General features: G+C 47.2%; 1 protein-coding gene and 1 long non-coding RNA gene across 4 annotated transcripts in view; one reads left to right on the top strand and one right to left on the bottom strand.

The window, feature by feature from the left end:
• LOC127472701 (uncharacterized) overlaps nt 1–24,816 on the top strand; it is a 250,451-nt gene that overhangs the window by 31,756 nt on the left and 193,879 nt on the right. Inside the window, exon 1 of one of the 2 annotated variants that reach the window (XR_007905108.1) lies at nt 3,233–3,471. The exons of the other annotated variant lie outside the window; for it this stretch is intronic. This is a non-coding gene — a long non-coding RNA (uncharacterized LOC127472701). Of the gene's footprint in view, nt 1–3,232; nt 3,472–24,816 lie in introns of those variants that run through there. 2 annotated transcript variants of the gene reach the window in all.
• On the bottom strand, nt 1,569–20,381 carry IFNAR1 (interferon alpha and beta receptor subunit 1). 2 transcript variants are annotated; one of them, XM_051791224.1, is made up of 11 exons: nt 20,161–20,381; nt 15,550–15,670; nt 13,829–14,013; nt 12,412–12,569; nt 10,509–10,656; nt 9,054–9,171; nt 7,075–7,274; nt 6,494–6,648; nt 5,541–5,694; nt 4,328–4,482; nt 1,569–3,224 (listed from the first exon to the last, which is right to left on the bottom strand). In XM_051791224.1, the coding sequence occupies exons 1-11, from the start codon at nt 20,345–20,347 to the stop codon at nt 2,997–2,999; spliced, it is 1,809 nt and encodes a 602-aa protein (XP_051647184.1). In that variant the 5' UTR covers nt 20,348–20,381; the 3' UTR covers nt 1,569–2,996. The 2 variants fall into 2 exon arrangements, with proteins under 2 accessions (XP_051647184.1, XP_051647185.1); XM_051791225.1 differs by having other exon boundaries at nt 9,054–9,168; nt 20,161–20,378.

Below are 24,816 nucleotides of genomic sequence, written 5' to 3'. Positions count from 1 at the left end.
ATACAATAAATATATGAATTTAATAATAAATTACATAATATATAAATATTATCAGTTATAATATTCAATATAGCTATATGCAATTAGAAATATATTTAGAAATATTATATCAATAATATATAAATAGTATAATAAACGAAATTTAAAATATAATTTTAAGATGAGAAGATAAATAAATAGAAATACATCGTGTCAGTGCAAAGCACAGTCACATTCTCTGCACAATTATCCTTCAGCAAAGCATCCCCAGGAACATGATCCAACAGCCCACATGGATTTACCACCCAGGGGGTTCTCTGCTATGCATTTATCTGTATGTTCTTACTCATCAAGTAGATGAGCCTGAAATAATAAAACCTAGTAGAAAATAAATACATAAATAACCTCTAATAAATTATAAACAAACAAACCATAATAGACCATAAATAAACCTTAATGAATTATAAATAGCCTCCCAATAAATTACAAATAAATAAATAAACCCTAATAAAACCCAGTAACAAAACCCATTCCAAAAGCAGGAGTCATGGGAAAGTCACAGAATCTGGGACCAAACGTGGAAAATGATTCCCAGATGCTGTTTCCTTTCAGCTCCCAATCCCAGGATGGGGAATTTCTGCCTCCTCCCCTGCTGAGGCTGCAGCTGGATCCCAGTTATCCCACAGAACCAACAGGGGGAAGGGTTGGCTTTAAAAACATGGACTTTGGTGGCCCTGCTCGTGATTCCACCCCCAGGACAAACCCAACCCCACATTGTCCAGCTGGAAGGGTTCAGTTGGGCAGGGCTGGATCTCACCCCACTGCAGAAATTCAGGAAGAGAATCCCAGAATCATTCAGGCTGGAAAAGACCTCCAAGATCATCCTGTTGGGAATGTTTTGAACGAGGAAGAAGAAAACCCCTCCCAGGGCTGCATCTTCAGGAGGACTTTGGGAACTGAACAAAATCCATTGACACCAAGTTCCTTTTTGCACCACAACAAAGTGCTCTGTGAACTGTAACATTTCAAGTTCTTTCCCAAGTATTCCTGGATTCATCTGAGACAAATCAGAAGGAAGTTGCCTCAGGTGTTCAGGAACAGAATTTTCCAGTTCAAGTGTCAGATGTTTTCTCAATCAGGTGTTGTTTCCATCTTACAGCTTTTGCTTTTGCTTCTTCTGGCAACACTGAAGGAGCTGACACAAGATTTTCTGTAACTCCTCTCATTACCAAACTTCAGAGCATAAATATATATATTCATTAGCACCTCTTTGGTTCTACGTTCCCAAAAAAACTGTGCACTGCCTGGAAATTATTCTGCCTATTTCAGAAACTTTTGGTTGCTTTGCTTTGAAATCTGACAGTGAAACCCTCCACATTCAATAGAATTTGTCCAAATCATGCAACACTCCCAACATTAATTTCTATAATATGATATTCTGTGACATCATGTTCTATTATATCCTATAATATGATATTCTATGATACCCTTCACGTTGGGTTTTTCAGGAAGGACAACTGAGGACTCCTGGGAACTTCCATGGTGCAGCTTCATCAGAAATACACGGAACCAAGAAAGGGATAAAGAAATAAATGTGCAAAATTTATTATGTTCTTCAATGAACACAAGGACATTAAATTTATAAAGTTAGGCAACATCTTCAAAATTAAAAAAAAAAAGATATATAAACACAAAGAATTCCTTGTCAGAATAAACAAAAGTCCATATGATGCTCAAACTCAGTTCAATCCAAAGCAATTTCTTCATAAAAAAAATAAGCTACTTAAAAAAATTAACTCCAGCAGACAGTGGTATGTAAACTGAAATGTTATTGGAGCACATCTCGATCATTTGTACCCAAAAAAGTCTGTTGGGAAGACAAGACAGAGCTGGAAAAGCTCTGAGTGACAAACACCCTCATCACCCTTAAAAGGCATTTTCTAAATTCACCTTGGCTCCTTCCAATCACAGAAATAAGTTACATCCTTTTTAGGAGATTTTTGTTTCTAAATGAAATCCATTTGGCAGTAAATATTTTGCACTTTTGGTTCTGTAGGAATAGGGGGGGGGATACATAAATCAGGCCTGTGCCTCCCCCTGTGCCTCCCCATCTGCAGCCCCACAGTGGGAGCTCCTGCACAGCACGGCCCTGGACCTCTGCTGGGGCTTTTATCCTGAATGCAAAACAACTGGAGCCAGTCCAGGAGATTCTGCCAGGACATTTCCCTTTATAGCCCAGGGAAGCTCCTCTCTGCCTCTTCCCATCCCTGTCCCTGCCCGGGTGACCGTGTGGGGGAGAAGCACACGGGGAATCACGGAATCCCAGACTGGCCTGGGCTGGGAGGGACCTCAAAGCCCATCCATGCCACCTCCTGCCATGGGCTGGGACACCTTCCACCAGCCCAGGCTGCTCAGAGCAACATCCCACCTGGCCCTGGGCACTTCCAGGAATGGGGAGCAGGAGACATGAATGAGGAAGTGGGAATTCCACACGGAGCCTCAGAAGCCCCTCACTGACACGACTCTTGGTCTCTGGGCACTTCGTTCTGGACCTGCTGAACCAACAAGCACTGCCCCTGAGGGGCTAGAAGGGAATGTCCAAGAAGTCCTTAGGATTGTATCCAGCATGGATTTCCTCCTGCCTGTGTAAACATTGGGAGAGCCAACGCCGGGAGCGACGGCGACGGCCCAGCACAACCCTCTGTGAGAGAGAGAGAGAGAGAGAGAAACCCTCCTGTGGGACACGAGGGCTCTGCTGATCATCAGCTTCAAGTACAGAGAGTGTCCAGATCTGCTCCTCCTCAGGCAGAAGGTCGGTGTTTCCCCACGTGGTGACACATCAGTGCAAGGAACGACGACTCCATCCTGTGATCTCCAACCAACCAACCAAGTGCACATCTGGAAACCCAAAGGCAACGAGTCCAGAAGTCACAGTGTCTTCCTCAGGCTGTGACTCCCATCACGAAGAGGTTTTATCAAAGTGCCAGCCCCACAGATTCATTTTATTTTCCTCACAGTTATACTATTTCCTTTCCCAGAGTTTCTGCCGAGCCTTTGCTCCCTGACGTGTTGTCATCGTTGGAGTAATTCCCTGAGTCCCGACTGCTCTGTTTGGAATGTTTGTAGTCTTTGCAATCCATCTGATTTCCTTCATATGTGATCATAGAGTCAATTATAGAATAATTCTCTACTGGTTCTTCTGGAGTTGGCAGATAAGGGCTGGTGCAGAGCTGTCCTCCAAACCCCTGAGAAAAGAGAAGGAAAAAAAAGGGAGGGATGAACATTCATACACAATATTTATGTAATGGTTTAAATAATTGAAATAATGATTCTGTGTAACACCACAGCTGTACAGATCTGGCTTACTGGATTCTCTACTGTGAGGGTGGTGATTAGGAAGGAATTCCTGGCTGGGAGGGTGGGGAGGCCCTGGCCCAGGTTGCCCAGAGAAGCTGTGGCTGCCCCTGGATCCCTGGAAGTGTCCAAGGCCAGGTTGGACGGGGCTTGGAGCACCCTGGGCTGGTGGAAGGTGTCCCTGCCCATGGCAGGGGGTGGGAATTAGATGAGCTTCAAGGTCCCTTCCTACCCAAACCAGTCTGGGATTCTGTGATCATGCTGAGTAGCATCATGAGGTTTTCTGCCTCTAATAGGCCATTTGTTACCCCAAGTTCAACAATTCTAAATTAGGTTGAAGTTTAGTTCACAGAATCCCAGGATCCCTGGGGCTGGAAAAGCCCTCCCAGCCCATGGATCCCCCCTGTGCCCCATCCCCACCTTGTCCCCCAGCCCAGAGCACTGAGTGCCACGGCCAGGCCTTCCTGGGACACCTCCAGGGCTGGGCACTCCAAACCTCCCTGGGCAGCCCCTGCCAAGGCCTCACCACCCTTTCCAGCAGGAAATTCCTCCTCCTGTCCAGCCTGAGCCTCCCCTGGCACAGCTGGAGGCCGTTCCCTCTCCTCCTGTCCCTTGTTCCCCGGGAGCAGAGCCCGACCCCCACCTCACCATCCCATTCATACAATCAAACACTAAACAACTCAAACATTAACCATATCTCATTTGCTATGCTCACAGTTGCCAATCACCTACAGAATTGCAATATTTCATGGATTAGAGCCTCAGGAGGCCACACAAGAACTGAAGGAAAATCTGGAAACTGGAGGTGGAAACTGGAGACAAGCCCTGCCTTTGTGGAGAACCACTGTCAAAACCTCTACAGTCCATCCTGGCGTTCCCATAAGACCCCAGGTGTTCCCATAAGACCAGGATAACAGAGAACCATCTGTCCACAACATTTCTGGTTCATTTTCCCCAGAATAATCTGTTCCCTGAAAGAGGAGTGTCAGCTCACCTCGATGTTCAGAGGAGGTTGGCAGGATGGGAAGAACACGTACTTGATCTTGCTGTAGGCCTGGTAGAGCACAAACACCAGGGGCAGGGCCACGAGCAGGACAGCAAACAGGGCAGCCATGAACGTGGCTAAAATGACCAGAGGGAAAGCTTTTGCTAAAAAGAGGAATAAAAACCATTCAGCCCAGGTATTCGTAAGCACCAGGGGTTAAAGAACAGATCAGCTCCAAACCTGCTGCAGGATTATCACAATAATTCTGCATTTCTGCAGTGCTGCACCAGCCATGGTGATCATGGAAAACTGATGCTATTCCAATGCCTTAGAGAATTTTACTGAAAAAAATTATCAAATACAAGAACACAGAACAATCAAGGTTGGATGGGTTTTAAGGTCCTTCCAACCCAAGCCATTCTGTGATTCTCTGCCTATCTGTAATAAACTGAAGCACATTTGAACATACTAAAATTAACAGATACCAGGAGACACTCCACAAATAACCAGAATTATAGACAATCAGGTCTCTTTTTGTGACCAAAGGCTGAAAGATTTTCATGCTGGGATGTAAGAACATGTGGGAAAGGCAGGGTATGATCTGCCTTGAATGTACTGCTTGGGCTTAAATAAGCTCATTAAAATAGAAGGATATGGGAAGACTAATAACTAGCAAAATAGATTAAAGAATTTATCTAATGAAGGTAAAAAAAGCAACATCTGGGTTGTTTAAGGCTTGATAAAGATAAAGCAGGACCACAATATAAATGAATCCTAAAGGCTTATGATGTGCAGGAGCATCACTCTTATTACATTTTCTTAAAAGTCTGGATATGCAGCAATTTTTCTAGTGTTAACAAAATTTAATTTGGCCAATTATCTTCACCATAAAACTTGCTCTTCTGTTCTGAGGGAGTGTTAATCCATCCAGCCTCACTTGGCACCAAGGTGAGCTCTGGGCTCCAAGGGGCTGGATGATTTGTCTCCTCACACTGCAGCACAGCATTTGTTAAAAACTGAGTTCATTCACAGGAGAACTGTGAACATTCCAAGAACAAAATATTCCTGAAAACAGGGCATTTAGTGATTCCTAAAAACATCTTACAGGCACTGGGAATTCAGGCTCTCTGCCCAGAGTTTTTAACTCGTGAGAGCTGCAAAGGCCCGTGAAGGGTCAGCAATCCCACCTGCAGAGGTGGATCCATTCCCAAGCTTCCCCTACCTCCAGGGGTTTGGATGCACTCCTCCTGGCTGTAAACACTGCTCTTGTTGTAAGCTTCTGAGAAGGCCTGGGCTTTGACACAGTACAAGGTCTGGGGCGCCAGGTCGGGGATCGTCGCTACCGTTTGTTTTGTCTCCTTCACTTTGGCCTCCTCCTGAAAAGCCAAAAATGGGAGAATAAGGTGCACATGAGCAGCACAAGAATCACCCACACAGGTGAGAATTATGGCCTCTGATGCAGAAGTCATTCTGAAAAATGTCTTTGCAACCACAGAACCCCAGAACCATCAAGGTTTGGAGAGACCTTCGGGCTCACCCAGTCCTGCTGTCACCCAGCACCCCTGAACCACCTCCCCAGGGGCCACACCCCAGTGCCTCTGGGACACTGGTGACTCCAGCACCTCCCAGGGCACTGAGATTAAAGCAAATAAAAGGAACCACCCAATTATCTCCCAAGGAAAAATCAGGAAACGCTCGTTGGCAAGAACCAACTGCTTCCACCACTGTGGAACTTCACAGCTCCGAGCTCTGTGCAACAGGAAACTCCTTCCTGCTGCAGTTGGTTTCCTTCTCTTCCTCCACCTTCCAGCCATTACTGTAAAATATTTTACTGTAAGAAGTATTTAAATATGGAAAGACCCATTAAACTGTGAGCTAAAAGCACACAGGACTTCATGGCTTTATGATACACGGAGCTTTTACACCCCAGCTTAGATTAAACATGGCCCCATCCATGGAAAGAGATTAAAATCTGACTCACTGTGTGATAAAATCATCTTGATCAGATCTTTAAAAGAATCTTCCAGAATAAAACCCAACAAGTTGTCTTTTTTTCAGACTGATACATCATATCTGTGCCTCTCTTGAAAAGAAGCTTCTTGAGGAGAACTCAGACTTGGGATTTAAGTCATAAACACTTATGGCTGTGCATAAAATTTGTCAACCAGTTCAAACCTCATCACTTGATGAATTCCTCCAGTACAGAATCCGGTAGGACAGGACATAATTGTTCCTCATGACTTCACCCTCAGGCCCTCCTGGAGGAGAAATCTGGATGTGGAGCAAAGTATCACTGATGTCCACCTTCACCCCAGGAGGGCAAATTTCATCTGAAAAAAACGAAAACAAGATTAAAAATACAACTTTAAAAATACTGCACAAAATACTGCCATGGAAACCTACAATAATTTTTAAGAAACACATATTTAAAAGTCCAACCTCACAGTCCAACCCAGAATCTCCAGTCCTGACAAATATTTCGATTATTTTTCCATCCAGGCTGGATGGCACTTCCAGGGATCCAGGGGCAGCCACAGCTTCTCTGGGCAACCTGGGCCAGGGCCTCCCCACCCTCCCAGCCAGGAATTCCTTCCCAATCTCCCATCCATCCCTGCCCTCTGGCAGTGGGAAGCCATTCCCTGTGTCCTGTCCCCTCATCCCTTGTCCCCAGCCCCTCTCCATCCCCCTGCCAGTCAATAATGGCACTGGGGGCCAGTTGTTGAGAAAGGAAAATTTCAGCAAACACGTTTCCTTACTTGTTCTCAGAGGATCTACTTTGACTTCAGTGGACAGACAGGATCTGTTGAGCCCAGCCCTGGCCTGCACACGCAGGTAGTAGAAGCCGGTGGTGGTGATGGCAGAGGAGACGTTGCACCGTGTGCCAGTGACGTTCCCACAGCCAGGGACACCGACCCACTTCCCAGAGTAATCCTCGTTGAGCCTCTTCAGGTACCCACTGCAAGACAGGATTCAGGGAGTTTTGGGGTGAGGCCCTCGAAGTCTCGGGACCAAACAGCAGATCTGTTTGTGCCCCAGGGGTTGCTCTGGCTCTGGGAGGGGCGGCTCCTGCTGAGGGACAAACCTGCTGAGCAGGAGACACTTCTGACTGAAACAACGGAGGGGAGTGGGGCAGGAGTTACAGACCAGTGCTGCAATCGAGCCTCCAGGGAGATTATCCACTGTTATTGACAGGATATTTACTGTAAATGTTATTTACAAGTTCTTAAAATCCAAATTAAAATCCGCATGTTCCGCGGAGCCGATTGTTCTTCCAGAAGAATTCCAAAGGAATCCTGAGGGATGGCTCCTCTTCACTGAGGCACCAACCACAGTGTTTGGGGGACAGCTGGAGATCAGGACACAGGCTTACAGACCCATGTCTTGACAGGGTGGGTTTGGATGTGACACACTGGTTTTTAATGTGATATTATGGTTTTCATGTGATACCTTTCTTTGATGTGACACAATGTCTTTTGATGTGATATCATGGTTTTTATGTGATACCTTTCTTTGATGTGACACACTGGTTTTTTATGTGATATTATGGTTTTTATGATACCTTTTTTTGATGTGACACAATGTCTTTTGATGTGATATTATGGTTTTCATTATAGTTTTTTTGATGTGATACAGTTTTTTAATGTAATACTATAGTTTTCATGTGATACCTGTTTTTGATGTGATACAATTGTTTTTGATGTGATATTATGGTTTGCATGTGATACCTTTTTTTGAAGTGATACAATTTTTTAATGCAATATTATAGTTTTCATGTGATACCTTTTCTTGATGTGATACAATTTTTTGATGTGCTATCATGGTTTTCATGTGATACCTTTTTCTGACATGACATGTTTTTTTTTGTTATGTGATACAATTTGGGTTTTATGTGACAGGTTTTTTTTTAACGTGATACCAATTATTTTGTGATATGATCTTTTTTAATAGAATACAGTTTTTTATGGGACACAATGTTTTTTTGATGTGATAAGATTTTTTTTTAATGTGACACGACTCTTTCTAATGTGATACCATTTTTTTGCTGTGATAGGATCTTTTTTAAAGTGACACAATATTTTTCAGATATTTATAGGATCTTTTTTAAAGTGATACAATATTTTTCAGGTATTTATAGGATCTTTTCTAAAGTGCTACAATATTTTTCAGGTATTTACAGGATCTTTTTTAAAGTGACACAATATTTTTCAGATATTTACAGGATCTTTTTTAAAGTGATACAACATTTTTCAGATATTTATAGGATCTTTTTTAAAGTGATACAATATTTTTTGGATGTGATACTTTTTTTTTTAACCTGATATGATTTTTTTGATGTGACACAATGTTTTTTTGATGTGCTAGGACAGGTATTTTTCCAGGCTTGGATCTGACCAGAAGAAATCAAATCTGCTGACAACTGAAACCTCAAGCACCTGCATTTTTCTCCCTTCTAGTCATTGAATTTTTTCACACTCAAAAAGCTTCCCAGCTTTTAAAAGTGTCATTTAGCATTTAGAAGTCCCTTCCCTCAGGTATTAAACACTACTAAAACCATCCCAGTGCCCTGAAATTCCAGGATAAGATATTATGGAATCCTTTTAACAGATGAACGTTCCCATTACCTCGTTAATACACTAAATATTTCATTTTCATTTCCAGAAAGCACTGGCAAAATAAAATAAATGGCATTTCAAAGGCCAAAACCTGCCCACTGAGATGGGAATTCTGGACTCACATGAGGTACTGGACGTTGTAGCTCACGGGTTGTTCATATTGATTGTCCCAGTGCAGGTGAAATTCCATATTCAAACCAAGGACTCTCAGATTTGTTGCACAGAGAAGGTCGTTCACTGCTCAGAATGAAAAGGAAACCCAAAATTAGCCAAAAAAAATTGATATTACAGACAGATTTCTCACTGAATGGACATTTCTCATGGTACATTTTCAACAATGAAAATATGGAGATTATCTGTTCATTCTAAAGGCTGCAAATCAAAGTCAGGGTGTTGTACTAAGCCTTTAATAAAAAAAAATCAATTCAGAAAAAATTCAACTACAGAAACCCTGAGATGAGCAGCAATAAACTGTTTTGGCAATAAATCAAGGGGAAAAATGTGTAAAATACACTTGTATTTATTACACATTCCAATATTTTAATTTTAATACTTTATTAAAACATGCACGTGTCAATCATTTAAATATTTATTATAATACACATGTGCTAATTTAATATTTTATTAAAAGGCATGTGCATTAATTATTTTAGTATTTCATTAAAATGCACATGTATTATTTAGTATATTTTTTTATTTATTATATTTGTACAAAGTAATTTCCATGTACCATCTATTAATTACTCCAACTAATTTTGATTTTGATGTACCATCCACCAACTATTTTTGATGTCCCATCCAGGTCTGATCTATATCTGACTTTCCTGAAGTTATTTTTTTCCTGAAAAAAAACATTTAGAAGTACCTAAACTGACACCTGAAGGCACATAAAAGAATTTAAATTTAGACATGCAAACCAAGCAACTGGTGCCCAACTGCCATCGTGCCTTTTTCCAGAACCAGGAGCAATCAATTCCCCAAGGATCACATAAAACCAGGATTTTTTAAGCTCAGTCCAACTTTCTGTGCATTTATTTACTGCCAAGTGCACAAAAGGCTTTTCTTTTGCCTCCAAAACATCCCTTTCCTCCTGATTCAAAGCCACTCATTCAAAACACAGAGAGTTTTCCAAAAATGCAGAAAGTAGCTTTTGCACTCCAAATTAATTAATCAGGCAATAATAAATTGCCTGGTGGCAAAATCCCTTTTTGTACAATTAAAACTCCACTATTGCCATATTTCACGTTGACTGAGAAAAATAAATGTCATGTGTTACACGTATTTTTTTATACCAAAATGAGGAGGAACTTGGCACTTCTGCCTATTTCTGTACTCCAAATTAATGGGCAAAATTTGCTTCGTGGCAAAACCCCTTTTTGTACAATTAAAACTCTGCTGCTGCCATATCTTATGCTGATTGAGAAAACAAATGTAAATAACTGTTCTATGTTATATGTGGTTTTTTAATACCAAAACGAGGAGGAACTTGGCAACTCTGCACATTTTTGTTGCTTCAGACCGACCCACTTTGTGATAAATTCAACCATAATTTGCAGACAAACTGATTTTCCTCTCACCTTTCTGGGTGGTTTTCAGGCAGCGAACGGGGCTGAACAGCCCTTCTTTGCCCTCCGTGGGAAGATTTGCTTGAACCTTAAAACAGTAAGTTGTGTCTGGTGCAAGATCACCAACGGTGTCAACGGGGAAAATGTTTTTACTTCTGGGCTGGAAGAAACAACCACAAAGAGCCTTTGAAGGGACTGTCCTTCCCCAGGAGCTGGGTTTGGAAAGGATCACCTTTCCTCCCAGGGTTTCAGCCCGTTTACAGAAAAGACCCCCAAAAAAAGCTAAAACAGAGGAAAAAAAGGGCAATATTTGAGGTGGATGAGTGTTAAAGGGAAGTTTCCAACTAATGTGACTCAGAGGAAGGAACATTTTGTGCTCCTCTGCCACGTGAAGGTGGGGTGGGATCGTGGCCTCTGCTCGACGTGACCCAGAACTCACCCCACAGATACTGCAAACAAAAGAGAACACTTCATCCCTCACCCCACACACTTCCCCTCTCCCTCTGCCACCTCCCTGCTTTTGCTTTCCCAGACTTTGCGGCGACCGACCTCGGGACAGGACGTGTCAGGACAAGTGACTTCCCCTCTGATGTGCAACCAGAGACACAGCAGGGCTGGAGGAGCCCTTCGGGATCCCCCAAACCCACCACGGTCACCCCTGAGCCACCTTCCCAAGGGCCACATCCAGACACCCCCGGGACACCTCCAGGGCTGGGCACTCCAAACCTCCCTGGGCAGCCCCTGCCAAGGCCTGACCACCCTTTCCAGCAGGAAATTCCTCCTCCTGTCCCACCTGAGCCTCCCCTGGCACAGCTGGAGGCCGTTCCCTCTCCTCCTGTCCCTTGTTCCCTGGCAGCAGAGCCCGACCCCCCCCGGCTCCCCCCTCCTGTCAGGGGGTTGCAGAGCCAGAAGGTCCCCCCTGAGCCTCCTTTTCTCCAGGCTGAGCCCCCCCAGCTCCCTCAGCCCCTCCTGCTGCTCCAGCCCCTTCCCAGCTCCCTTCCCTTCCCTGCACACGCTCCAGCCCCTCTGTGTCCTCACTGTGTAATGATTGTGACCTGAGCTTCCAAAGAACAGACAGCCCTTCAGCTCCTGCCCTCATTTACCTGACACCCACTTCCCTGAAAAGACGAGGGGCTGTTCCCACCCTGATCTTTGCAGAAGGGCCCTGCCTGCTGTGGCTGGAAAACGTTCACAAGGACAAGACCTGAAAAGACTCAGGGAATGGCTTCCCAGTGCCAGAGGGCAGGGAGAGATGGGATATTGGGAAGGAATTCCTGGCTGGGAGGGTGGGCAGGCCCTGGCCCAGGTTGCCCAGAGAAGCTGTGGCTGCCCCTGGATCCCTGGAAGTGCCCAAGGCCAGGTTGGACGGGGCTTGGAGCAACCTGGGCTGGTGGAAGGTGTCCCTGCCCATGGCAGGGGTGGCACTGGATGGGCTTTGAGGTCCCTCCCAACCCAAACCTTCTGTGATTCCATGAACTCCAGCCCATGGCCCAGGGCAGGGCACTGAGGGCTGTCCTGAAGCTCCTCTGTCTCAGCAAGACCAACTCAGACTCTGCCCTCTCCCCTCCCTCACATCTGTCCCTCCCTGTAAAACCTTCTTCCCTCTGCCTGGAATTCCTCCCCCTTCCCATTCCTGCTGCCCAAGGGTGGCCTCTGCCCCAAAACACCTGAGCTGGTTTCACTTTCTTCTTCTAGCACTGGGAAGTGGCTCCAGCGTTTAACAGAAACAAAAACTCTTGGCACAAAATATCCAAACTAATCCCAGAGCAAAAACAAAATCCAAAACACCCCAACAAAACTTTTAAACTGCATATGAACAGGTGCAGACTCAAACAATTGCATTTTAGAGCACGATTAAATTCCATCTCTGACAGTTCTGGTAATGCTAAATTTTTTTTTAAAAAAGTGATCATACCTGAGAATTTGATGAATTTTCCCAGAAAACGAGATTATATTTAAAGCTCAGATCATTTAGCCACATTTTTTTGCCCTGATTTGCTTCTGGAGGAGAAATCTTAATTTTTATGTCTCCATTTGTGGGCTGCAACTCCATTCCTGGTGGACCAATCTGAGCTGGAAATATGGAAAGAAAAACAAAGTTAAGCACAACTACCTAGAGCAAAAACACCCCAAAAGCAGTTGACATCAATAAACCCACAGTACCTGCCTACAGAATCTTATTTTTGATTCTTTTGAGGCAGTAACAAGATCACAGTGATCACCCACAGGGTCTCAGTTTTCATGGCTCTCAGGCAGTTTCTAATAGAAATCCAACCTAAAGACCAACCACCACGACCTGGCTCTAAAAGCAGCTAAAATGCAATGTTAGCAGCAAATGTTTTCCAAAATCTGCTGTAAAGATCAGTATAAATTATTCTAAAGAAAGGCAAGAAATGTAGCTCAGACCCACAAATCCAACACTGAGGGAAGGCTTCAGTACTACACTGTAACTGCTGAAAGGTCACAAAGTCAGGAGAAAATTTCCAGAAGAAAGGAGCTTGGAGCACCCTGGGCTGGTGGGAGGTGTCCCTGCCATGGCAGGGGGGGAACTGGATGGGCTTTAAGTTCCTTCTCAGTCTGGGATTCTATGAAACCAGCACCACTTACAATATTCTCCCTTCCCAGGAAAGACAGAATTGCACCTTCCATGACTTGTGTTATGTCCCTGCTGAGGAAAGCACCACGTCCTGCTGTCACTGGCAGTGGGAATCGTGTTTGTTCCACAGTCCTGGAATCCCAGACTGGTTCGGGCTGGGAGGATCCATAAAGCCCATCCAGTGCCACCCCTGCCATGGGCAGGGACACCTTCCACCAGCCCAGGGTGCTCCAAGCCCCGTCCAACCTGGCCTTGGACACTTCCAGGGATCCAGGGGCAGCCACAGCTTCTCTGGGCAACCTGGGCCAGGGCCTCCCCACCCTCCAGCCAGGAATTCCTTCCCAATATCCCATCTATCCCTGCCCTCTGGCAGTGAGAAGCCATTCCCTGTGTCCTGTCCCTCCAGCCCTTGGAAATAGTCTCTCTCCATCTTTCCTGGAGCCCCTTCAGGCCCTGCAAGGCCACAATCAGGTCACCCCAAAGCTTCTCCTCTCCAGGCTGAACAATCCCAGCTCTCCCAGCCTTTCCTCCCAGCAGAGCTGCTCCAGCCCTGGGATCCTCTTGGTTCCTGCTCTGGCCTCTCTCCAGCAGCTCCATGTCCTTGCTGGGCTGTTCCCCAGGGCTGGAGCAGCTCTGCAGGGGGGTCTCATGGGGGGCAGAGGGGCACAATCCCCCCCTGCCCTGAGGTATAAAGGACATTGAACTGCAGACCCCAACCCCAGCACTGGGCTCGTACCTTCGTGGTCTGGAACCATCTCCAGGACCCTGGACCAGGGGGACACTTGTTCCCCTCTCTGGGCCCTCACCCTGACCCAGTGGGTGTCATAGTACTCGCTCACGGCCGAGGAGAAGTCACACTCTGGGCCAGGGACATTTCGACAGCCAGGCAGCTCCTGCCAGCCTGTTCCACTGCCCTCTGACCTGCAAGAGAGGAAACAGCCCCAGATCAACACCAACCCACAACTTAAACCTTGGCACTATTTCTCTTTTCTTCCTTATCTCTTTTTTATTTCTCTTCTCAACCTCTTTTTTTTCCCTCTTCTTCTTAATCTCTTATTTTTTCTCTTCTTCTAATAACAACACCCCACTAATGCTGTTCTGTCCCCAGTGTAATCAGTGTCACCTCCTCAGGAATTCTCCTGGAATTCATATTACCATTTCATTAATTCATTTAAACTGTTAATTTATTGCCTAACAATCAGCCTGCAAGGTCTGACAGCACTTTGCTTGATGAAGACACAGGGTCAGAAAACACCATCAAAAGAACTGCCAAATTAAAGAATTATATCAGAGTTTTTACAGAATTATTTATCCTTAATTTTATTGTATTATCCTAGTCTGGCAAAGATTTTGTAATTAATTGGAAGAAATTTAAAAGTCTTGATGGAAGTGCTTAAAAGAGCACAAAAGCAGCAAAAAGCCCCCAGTTTTAACACGAGCCAGGAATGGAGATCAGGGGGAAATAAAAACACAAAGGTGACAACTGGAGTTCAATAATCAGCTTTACATAAACTGTTTTTTTCTTGCATTAACAGACATCCACACCTTAGTTAAGAAAGAGACATTTCAGAGAGAGATTAAAAACATCCTGAACTAAAAAAAAAAAGAGGCACAGACTTGAATTAGTTGTGGTTTATCCTCAGCTCCTACCTTGTCTCCTTATTTTTTAAAATAAAACTGTCTTCAAAGTAGCTGTTTCTCCTTTACATATTGAGGAAGAAGAGCTTATATTCATAATTACAGAATCATGGAATGCTTTGGGTTGGAAATGACCTTTAAAACCATCCCATTCCAACCCCCTGCCACGGGCAGGGACACCTTCCACTAGCCCAGGTCGCTCAGAATTTAAGTAATTTTATCTTAGAAATGTTTTGCAATATTTACTTTGCAGGAAAACGCCAAAAAAATCACCAAATGAATGTGTTAATGCAAGCAAAATGTTGGGATATTAAACCCTTCCAGAAAAGCAAGCAAATACTTAAGAACAAAACCAAAATTGTTTCATCTGGGGATTTAAACTTGCAGACGAGAAATGTGGATTAATGAACAAATTAGTCAAAAGCTACACTGAAAACTCCCTCAAATTCTCTGTGTGTGTGGCCACGACTAAAAAAACCCCAGAGAATAAATCACATTGAAAATAAACAACACAAATGATATTTCTAAGAGTGCCAGTCAATCTTCTCAAAGAACCCCTCCAGAATGAAGCACCAGCAGCAGGTGTGCCGTGTGTTTATCACTGTTTTCATCCCAGGTCAGTCCAATTTGGCACATAAACCACAGACCAATTAAGGATCCAGGACTTGGATCCCACTTTGTTCCAGGATTTGACCTTCCTGGCTCGCAGGAGGGCTCTACAAAAGTGGCTGCAATCAAGCAGCAAAGCCATTAATTAAAATGCTCTCCTGCACAAACCAGGGTGGGGATTTCTGGCCCCAACCTCGAGTTTTCACTCACCACTTGTACTCTGCTGAGAAGGTCAGCCCGGGCTCAGCCCCGGGGTGGCTCCACCTCAGGGTGAAATTGGTGTTCACAACACAGACCTGGATGTCCTGGGGGCTCTGCAGGGGGGCCTGGCCTGCAAAACAGCACAGACACACCAAAATTGGGATGGACACACAGACAAACGTGCAGAACCTCACCTCTGAGCTCTGCACAGTCCAAGGCTGCTGTTGTTTTATTATTATTTTTTGTTTTTTTTAATTCAGGTATCAAAGGACGGGTGAGTAACAACACCGTGGGAGAAGGAACTGCTCTGATACTTCAGCAAATGGACATTTCCCTGGTTATTTAAGCCGTATTTTGAATTATTTCTCACCACTGCTCAAAAGCACTGAGGCTAAAAAGGCACAGTCAGGGCTGAAAGTGTGGCCTGGAATGTTTTCCAGGACAGAGGGAAAGTGGGAAGGCACAGGGAACATGTGGGAACTGAGGGAACCTCACAAGGCACTAAAATGATGTCAACTCCCCCCCCAAAATACAGCCCAGTGCAGATTTAGAGAGTTTAAACTTTCTCTAAGTCTTTCTGCCAGAACATGGACAGTTTGGGCCCCTGTCCCCTGAATGCACTGGGAACCTCTGACATGGCAGGGGGAAGAAACAGAATCGGCAAAACAAAATGCAACAATTGAAAAAAACAAAAATAAAACACGGCAAAACACTTCAAACAAAACGAACCACAACAAAATCAGCTACAACAAAAACAAAAGGCACCTTTTGGACTCGACTCTCCCTCCTGCCTGTTCTGTGTCACATCAGCAATCACTTCCCAACAGCTGCAACTCCTGCAAACCTGCCTGGAAACCCTGACCTGCTCTTTGACACCAGCCTAATGTCTGATTATGCCAAGAAGAAATCAGAACAAGTAAATCCTCTTTCCCCTGGGCAGCCAAAGTCTGCTTGGCCACCCAATGGCTTATCCTGAATTTGATTTTAGGGTTCACTGCAAACACTATTCCATAGTCCAATTCCCTTTACCATGTATAAAACACGACCAATTCTCTTTATAGAAAGGAAAACACGTGTGGAAAAGCCAATTATCAAACTCAAGTCTGCAAAGCCCTTTTGGAGAATGAAGTGGCACCAACAGATTGTTGGATTTTTGGAAGCAGCTCCTGAAGGCAGAGAAAACTCAGAAGCAAAATAATTCCATAAAACCTCGTGGGTCCCACTCCAGGATTTATTTCCACAGGGCATGAATTTGTTACTCTTCTGACAGAGTAAGACAAGCCCAGAGGACACCAACGTACATTTGACCAGAAAATAAGAAAGCAAAGGAAATCACTGATTTTTACTCTTTTTTTGGCAGATATTTGTGCAGCAGATGCAGCAGTTCAGCCAAAAAGCTTCTGACAACGAGGGCACCTGCAGGGCTCCAACGCTGACAACAACACAACTGCATTTTAAGACTGTTATTTTTGTTTGCCTTGGGCAGGAAAATCAAATATTCAGAGTATATTTCTCACGTTTTCAAAGCCTTAACTCCCACATAGAAGGAAGCTTTGCAACGATATTTATCAGAGAGGGAAAAGGAAGTCTGGAAAAATGGAAGAAAACAGTGTCAAGATTCGTGTTCTAACCAAAAGTCAGAACTTCATAAGGAATTCAGGGAGTAAAACAGAAAATTTAATGCCATCACATAAATTCATTATGGACTTCATGGAACCCCACCCATGGTTTGGGTGGGAAGGACCTCAAAGCTCATCCAGTTCCACCCCCTGTCCTTTCTGCCTCCTGTTATTAAAGCACATTCATTTTTATGTCAGATATATCTGAAAACTACATTAAATATGACTCACAACGAAGAGAAAACTGAATGGCAGCAACAACACTTTAGGTTTTCCTTCTAAGCCAAGCTTCCAGCTTCCTGAAGGAATTTTATTGCTCTCTTTTCTATTCTTTCCAAATGGCTGAACTTGCTTGAAGAGTGTTAAAAAAAAAAAAGAAATCAGAATAATGCATCTGAAATTAATTTATCAAGTCTAATTTATAAGAGACACAACCTCTCCCTTCTAATTAGCACTGCCCAAATACCTTTGGGGGTTTTCTACAGGAAAACACGAAGAAACCCCAAAAGATGCAACATAACAACGTCTTGGAATTTATGTGTAGAAGTTTTTTGCCAGAAGTGATATTTTGACCATTCTTTACCATCCTCCCACAGCCCTGCCCAGGTCCTGCACTTGTTTCCTGGAGGATTTATCCCGTTTGTCAGGATATTTCTCAACCCCACACCTGCTTTTCAAAGCACTTGAGCTCCTCATGCCCAGTTATACACGGATTTAACACGTTTGCATCGTTCTGTCCCACAGATTATTGGCAGATCCCCCCCTGACACATCCTTCCCTCTTGACAGGGAACTGTGAAAAACTGTGAGGAGCTGCAAAAACCATCCTGGAGCAGCTTAACACAGAATATTTTCTCCACCATGCTTAGGAGATTTTATATATATATATATATATATATATATATATATAAAAAAATCTAAAATACAGATTCAAAAGTAACAGTAAACCAAAATACAGGGAATTGGAACTCCTTTTATCTTAGAATAGCAGAAATTCAGGTTGATTTAACGTGACATTTGTTCTCAATACTAAAGACATGACTATGTGATCCACCCATCCATTCTTTCATACCTTTCCCTATTTCCAGTAAGTTTTGTGTTTGCTTCCCCAAATTAATTTCTCAAATCCCAGTGAATAACTAACCAGGAATTAATTTCTCTGCTTAATTAGCAAGAGATTCAATGATTTAGACAGTAACCAGATATGCAAAGTAATAGCTAAGATCAAGACTCCTTGGGTTTATTTTATTAATGATTAAAAGCCAGATATTTAAAATTAATTCCTGTTTATTCACTTAAAACATGATGACACTTTGTTGCTGAGGAAACCATTTTAAGGGATTAGACTTTTATGGACAGAAGAGATTAAAGAGCAGAAATGCTTTTACACAACTGCCCACCTCCTTTCCCTGCCAAATTATAATAAACTAAAATGAACACACAACTGTTCTAATAAACAAACAGCACTACTTAATTCAAAATATTTAAAGCAATACTGTTCATAAATACGGTTGAAAATAACAATGATTATATAACAAAATGTACTAAAAAAAACATGAAAGAAAGCAAGTGTTGGCAAGACCAAAACACTCCCTGGGGAGATGGCGAGGGGGAAATCCCAGGAAGCAGCACATGATGCTCAACATTCATGACACAGACGTGTGGAGGAAGCAGTGGAAACTTTAAGTCAGAAATTCAGAAGCAGAAGGAAGGGGAGGCCCAGCACATGTGACCCCAGGAAAGGCTCTAGAAAACCATGGAATGCCACAGCTTTCTCCAGGAGCAGCAGAAGGAACTGCTGGGTCTGCCAGAGCAGCAGGGACAGGTCACTGCAGCACAGTGATTGCTTTTCATCCCATCATTAGATCCCAGCCTGGTTGTGGTGCATCATTTCACAGCACTGGGTTGGGTTGGAAGGACCCCAAAGCCCATCCAGTGCCACCCCTGCCATGGGCAGGGACACCTTCCACCAGCCCAGGGTGCTCCAAGCCCCGTCCAACCTGGCCTTGGACACTTCCAGGGATCCAGGGGCAGCCACAGCTTCTCTGGGCAACCTGGGCCAGGGCCTCCCCACCCTCACAGGGAAGAATTCCTTCCCAATATCCCACCTAACCCTGCCCTCCTTCAGTCTAAAACCATTGCCCCTTCTCCTGTCACTCCCTGCCCACACAAAAGTCCCTCTCCCTCCTTTTTGCTCGCTTTGAATTTTATATGACTTCCCCTTTAAACAAAAGGGTTTGTGCAATAGTTGTTTCTTGCTGCTCAAGGACAGAAGAGGCCAAATGTGCTGTCCTGCGAGTCATCCTGTCCCCTCCTGCCCATCCTGTCCCCTCCTGCCCATCCTGTCCCCTCCTGCCCATCCTGCCCATCCTGTCCCCTCCTGCCCATCCTGCCTCTCATTTCCTCATTTCGGGGCTCTGCCACACGGCGGCTTTTGGGCAAAACAACGGGATTCCAAACAGGCTGGCCCCACACCTCACACACAGGTCACCAACCTCACACACAGGTCACCAACCTCACACACGGGTCACCAACCTCACACACCGTTCACGGCAGCGGGTGAGAGGGATGAGGAGGAGAGGGGCTGTTCACGGGGTATGGGGGGACAGGACAGGAGGGGTGGCCTTAAACTGCCAGAGGGCAGGGTCAGATGGGATATTGGGAAGGAATTCCTGGCTGGAGGGTGGGCAGGCCCTGGCCCAGGTTGCCCAGAGAAGCTGTGGCTGCCCCTGGATCCCTGGAAGTGTCCAAGGCCAGGTTGGACAGGGCTTGGAGCACCCTGGGCTGGTGGAAGGTGTCCCTGCCCATGGCAGGGGTGGCACTGGATGGGCTTTGAGGGCCCTCCCAACCAAACCCGTCTGGGATTCTACCAAAACCCCGCAAACTCGACGTTTCCGAGCCGCGCCCGCACACCCGGCCCCGCCCCGGCCCCCCCGGCACGAACTGCTCGGGACAGGGACCCGCACCAGCCCCGGGCCCCTCGAGCCGCTCCCCGGACTCACCCTGGCAGGGCAGCGGCAGCGCGGCCACGACGAGCCACAGCAGCGCCTTCCAGCCCCCGCCCCGCACCGCCGGCCTTCCAGCGCCCCGCACCGCCGGCCGGCCGGCCCGCAGCTCCGGCATCCAGCCCTGTCCGTGTGCCTGTCCCCGCTCCTCCATCCAGCCCTGTCCCTGTCCCCGCTCCTCCATCCCCGCTCCGGTGCCGGAAGGGCCGCCCGGCAGCGCCTGCCCCGGGGCCGCGGGCGGAGGGGGCGGGTCGGGTCCGGACGGGGCGGATCGTGGGGCGGATCGTGGGGCGGGTGGAGGCCGGACTGGGTGGTCTGACCGCGCTCGGGGCCTGCCGAGGCTCCCGCGGGCTCCGCGGTGACAAAGGGAGGTGTCACAGAGTCACCGAGTGTCCCCGGTTCATGGGATCGTCGAGTCCAACTCCTGTCCCTGCCCGGGACAGCTCGTGGCACAAACCCAGCAGGCACGGGGATGCTCCGAGGGCTGGAGCCCCTCTGCTCTGGGACAGGCTGGGAGAGCTGGGGGGGTTCCCCTGGAGAAGAGAAGGCTCCAGAAGGACCTGAGAGCCCCTTGCAGGGCCTAAAGGGGCTCCAGGAGAGCTGGAGAGGGACTGGGGACAAGGCCTGGAGGGACAGGACACAGGGAATGGCTTCCCACTGCCAGAGAGTTACATGGTATATTGGGAAGGAATTCCTGGCTGGGAGGCTGTTGAGCCCCTGGCCCAGGTTGCCCAGAGAAGCTGTGGCTGCCCCTGGATCCCTGGAAGTGTCCAAGGCCAGGTTGGACGGGGCTTGGAGCAACCTGGGCTGGTGGAAGGTGTCCCTGCCCATGGTGGGGGGTGGCACTGGATGATCTCTACAGTCCCCCCAGCCCAAACCAGTCTGGGGTTCCATGATTCTGTTCTAAGAATCACCCCATGTGCCCGAGGGCACTGGGGTGTCAGTTCAGGCAGAGGCAGAGGGAGGGAGGTTGGGCACTGAGCTCTGGAAAGCCCCATAACTCTGAGTGTTTCCAGGTTCCACCACCCCCTGCCCCGGTCTGTGACAGGGCAGCAGCTCAGGACAGTCCCCCAGCACACGGGGCTGTCCCTCCTGCTGTCCCGGGCCAGGCTGAGCCCGGGGGTGGGCAGGAGTCGGGGCTGTGCCGGCTGCCCACACTGCCCACGCTGCCCACCCTGCCCACACTGCCCACGCTGCCCACCCTGTCCACGCTGCCCACGCTGCCCACAGTGCCCATCCTGCCCACGCTGCCCCCTGCCCTCAGCAGCCCGCGGGTGCTGGATGTGCACCAAGGAACACAAACTAATCTCGCTGTCTGTGTGGGCTGGTGGCCCACGGCTGGCAGGGTCGGTGCTCAGTGCCGTGGTTTGTGCAGGGCAGGGGGAGAGGCTGCACAGCTCCCACCTGCTGTCTTACGTAATCCCAAAATTTTTTGGGTTGGAAGGGACCATAAAGCCCACCCAGTGCCACCCTGTGCCATGGGCAAGGGACACCTTCCACCAGCCCAGGTTGCTCCAAGCCCCATGGAATCTGGGACACCTCCAGGGATGGGGAGTCCCCAACCACAGCACTCCCCTTCCTCCCTTTGTGCTGCCTGTGCTGCTGCTGTTCCACCCCAGCCTACAAAGGACAATAGAGCCCATTCTCAAAGCTCACACAAGAAAAGCCCCACTGAGTTTAATGAAAAATACCATTAAAAATCAGGAAGGTGCACTGAGTCATGGAGAGGGAACATAATTCCAGTCTTTCAGCAGCTGGGACACTTGTTACAGGCTGGGAGAGCTGGGGGGTTCACCTGGAGAAGAGAAGGCTCCAGAAGGACCTGAGAGCCCCTTGCAGGGCCTAAAGAGGCTCCAGGAGAGCTGGAGAGGGACTGGGGACAAGGCATGGAGGGACAGGACACAGGGAATGGCTTCAAGCTGCCAGAGGTGGTAAGACCCTGGCCCAGGTTGCCCAGAGAAACTGGGTAACCCAGAGAAACTGGATCCCTGGAAATGTCCAAGGCCAGGTTGGATGGGGCTTGGAGTAACCTGTTCTAGTGGAAGGTGTCCCTGCCCATGGTAGGGGTGGCACTGGATGGGCTTTGAGGTCCCTCCCAACCCAAACCATTCTGGGATTCTCTGACTGTCGGTGTAGGGAAGTTGTGTTTTGCTGCAGTCTGCCCCGTTCCTGGAATGTTTGATTGAATGCTCAGTGAATATTAAATGCAGCAGCAGTGTTACAGCCCCTGAAGCTGGGCTTGGACCCAGCTCCCTTTTGGCAGCCAGAAATTTGATCATAAGATTGAAGAGCTCATCTTCTCCTTTTTTGTTTCGTATTTTTCACGCCCAGCTGCAGGCGTTGGGAAGGTAAAGTCAGGGGTTCACCTTTCACTTCCCACCCCCTCAAAGCACCAAACTCCTCTGTGGTCAGAGCAATGTTCCCAGAGAGCAGGATTTGAAACTCTGGTGGGCGAAGGTCTGTGCCCTCCAGGTCCTGGGGGTGAGACACAAGGCAGCTTCTGCTGCTGCAGGAGAAAACAGATTTATTCCATGAGAAATTGTTACTTGTGCTCAGACAGTTTACAGGGAAACATTTTAAGGGCAGGTTATTTGTGTAACCGCACCTCAGTGTAACCATGTTGGGCCACATCGTGAACTGCAACTCACTCCCCAGTTTGTTACCGGTACGAATATTTACTAACCTAAACGTACCCTAACATTTACAGCTTATCTTCTGGTGGGTTTGAATGCAACTGCCTCAGTGATGTTACAGAAGAAAGAAACAGCAGCTGGTGTTGATCCAAGGCGTGAAGGAGCAGCTCTATCTCCAGCACACAGGCAGGGGGAAGGCCGTGTGTGTTCCGGTGCCCGTGGATATCAACCCCAAACACTGGTGGGATGGAGGAAGCTGAGCCCCCCGGGCTCTGCTGGGTTTATTTCCATTGGCTGGCAGAAAAAGGAGACATCCTTTGGTGGTTTCTTCTCATGTCAACTCTGGAACGGGATAAAAGAAGCAAACACAGCATTTCATCTCGTTTGAAAAGTGTAAAAACACAAGTGCAGGAAGGAAGGTCCTCAGGGAGCCCCCGTGGGTCCCTGTGCAGCCCCAAGGAGGGCCCAGTTGTATCCTCCCCTTCCAATGGACTTTGTTTTATATCCCCCTTCTCAGGCAATGTCTCCTCTATTTTTTTTTCTGATTTCATCATTAGAAACCTTTTCCTTATCTCTGTTTTGTTGCCATCGTGTCACTGCTCTGACATCTCTCTTGGACATGAAGCACAGGTGAACAATTCCCTGGTTTTGGAAGCTTTTCACATCTTTGGAGCCTTTCACGTTATGTTGCCCTCAGACTTCCTTTCCCAGCCCACACAAGCCCACCTTCCTTCACAGAGGGTGTTTCTTGTCCTCCCGAGACTGTTCCCAGCACTGGGCCCTCTCTCCACACGGCCTTGCTTGTGCTGAAAAGCAGGAAGGATTATCTTCCTGGTCTGGCACTGGGATAAGTTGCCCAGGGAGGTGGAAGAGTCCCTGTCTCTGTGTCCCAGAGGTGTCTGGATGTGGCCCTTGGGGACAGGGATTGGGGGTGATCCTGGTGGTGCTCGGTTAGGGTGGGACTGGATGATCCTGAAGGGCTCTGCCAGCCTTGGGGATTCTGGGATGAGGTTTTGAAGGACAGAGGTGCTGGAATTTGCACCAAACAGGCTGGAAGAATGTGGGAAGCCTGTCACCAACCTCCCTTTTTACAGCCCATGGAGACCTTTCTGGTACCTTCAAAAAGCTTAATTGGAATATATCTACAACTTTCATCTTCATAGACAATATTTACAGTCACAGAATCAGAGAATGCTTGGGCTGGGAGGGACCTGAAGCCCATCCAGTGCCACCCCTGCCATGGGCAGGGACACCTTCCACCAGCCCAGGTTGCTCCAAGCCCCATCCAGCCTGGCCTTGGACACTTCCAGGGATCCAGGGGCAGCCACAGCTTCTCTGGGCAACCTGGGCCAGGGGCTCACTACCCTCCCAGCCAGGAATTCCTTCCCAATATTCCCTCTAAATCTGTTCTCTTTCAGCTTAAAGCCCCTTGTCCTGTCCCTCCATCCCTTGTCCCCAGTCCCTCTCCAGCTCTCCTGGAGCCCCTTTAGGCCCTGGAAGGGGCTCTCAGCTCTCCCTGGAGCCTGAAATTCCATTATGATCAGCAAGCTGTGCTCTCTTGGGGCAGTTTCAGAGCCTGGTTTCACCTGTAGGTCAGCAGGGCTGAAAATCCAGCCCCTGTGCAAAGCTCCTGGTGTCATTTAATCCTCTTTGTCACAATGTTCCTCACACTGACTGGAAAAGTCCCTGCTCTGAGGAACTTGCAGTGTAGTTTCAAGAAGTGTCACGTAAACAACAGGAGCAGAGAGAAGGGAATAGAAATTAGAGACGAGATTTGAGCGATGTGATGGCGGAGCTGATGGGAAAAGGGAAGAACTGAGAGTTACTAAACGGATTCTCTGGTCTGGTGCTTTCTCCAGGGTGAAATCCCAGTGTCCCTGCAGCACACCCTGCTGCTGGAGCGAGGTTTGCTCTGCAGGGCTCCCCAGAGGGGTCTCGTTTGTCTTTGCCCCCCCGGCCCCGTGCCAGGCCCGCAGTGTTCTACAGGAGGGGCCTGCAGACATGCTGAGCTCCCCTGGGG

This window comes from Manacus candei, unplaced genomic scaffold (assembly GCF_025592945.1).
Source record: "Manacus candei isolate 608988 ecotype Guabito, Panama unplaced genomic scaffold, ASM2559294v1 h1tg000031l, whole genome shotgun sequence".
Taxonomy (NCBI): domain Eukaryota; kingdom Metazoa; phylum Chordata; class Aves; order Passeriformes; family Pipridae; genus Manacus; species Manacus candei.
The sequence above is the reverse complement of the archived record's forward strand: the minus strand, read 5'-3'. Positions and strand labels throughout refer to the sequence as shown.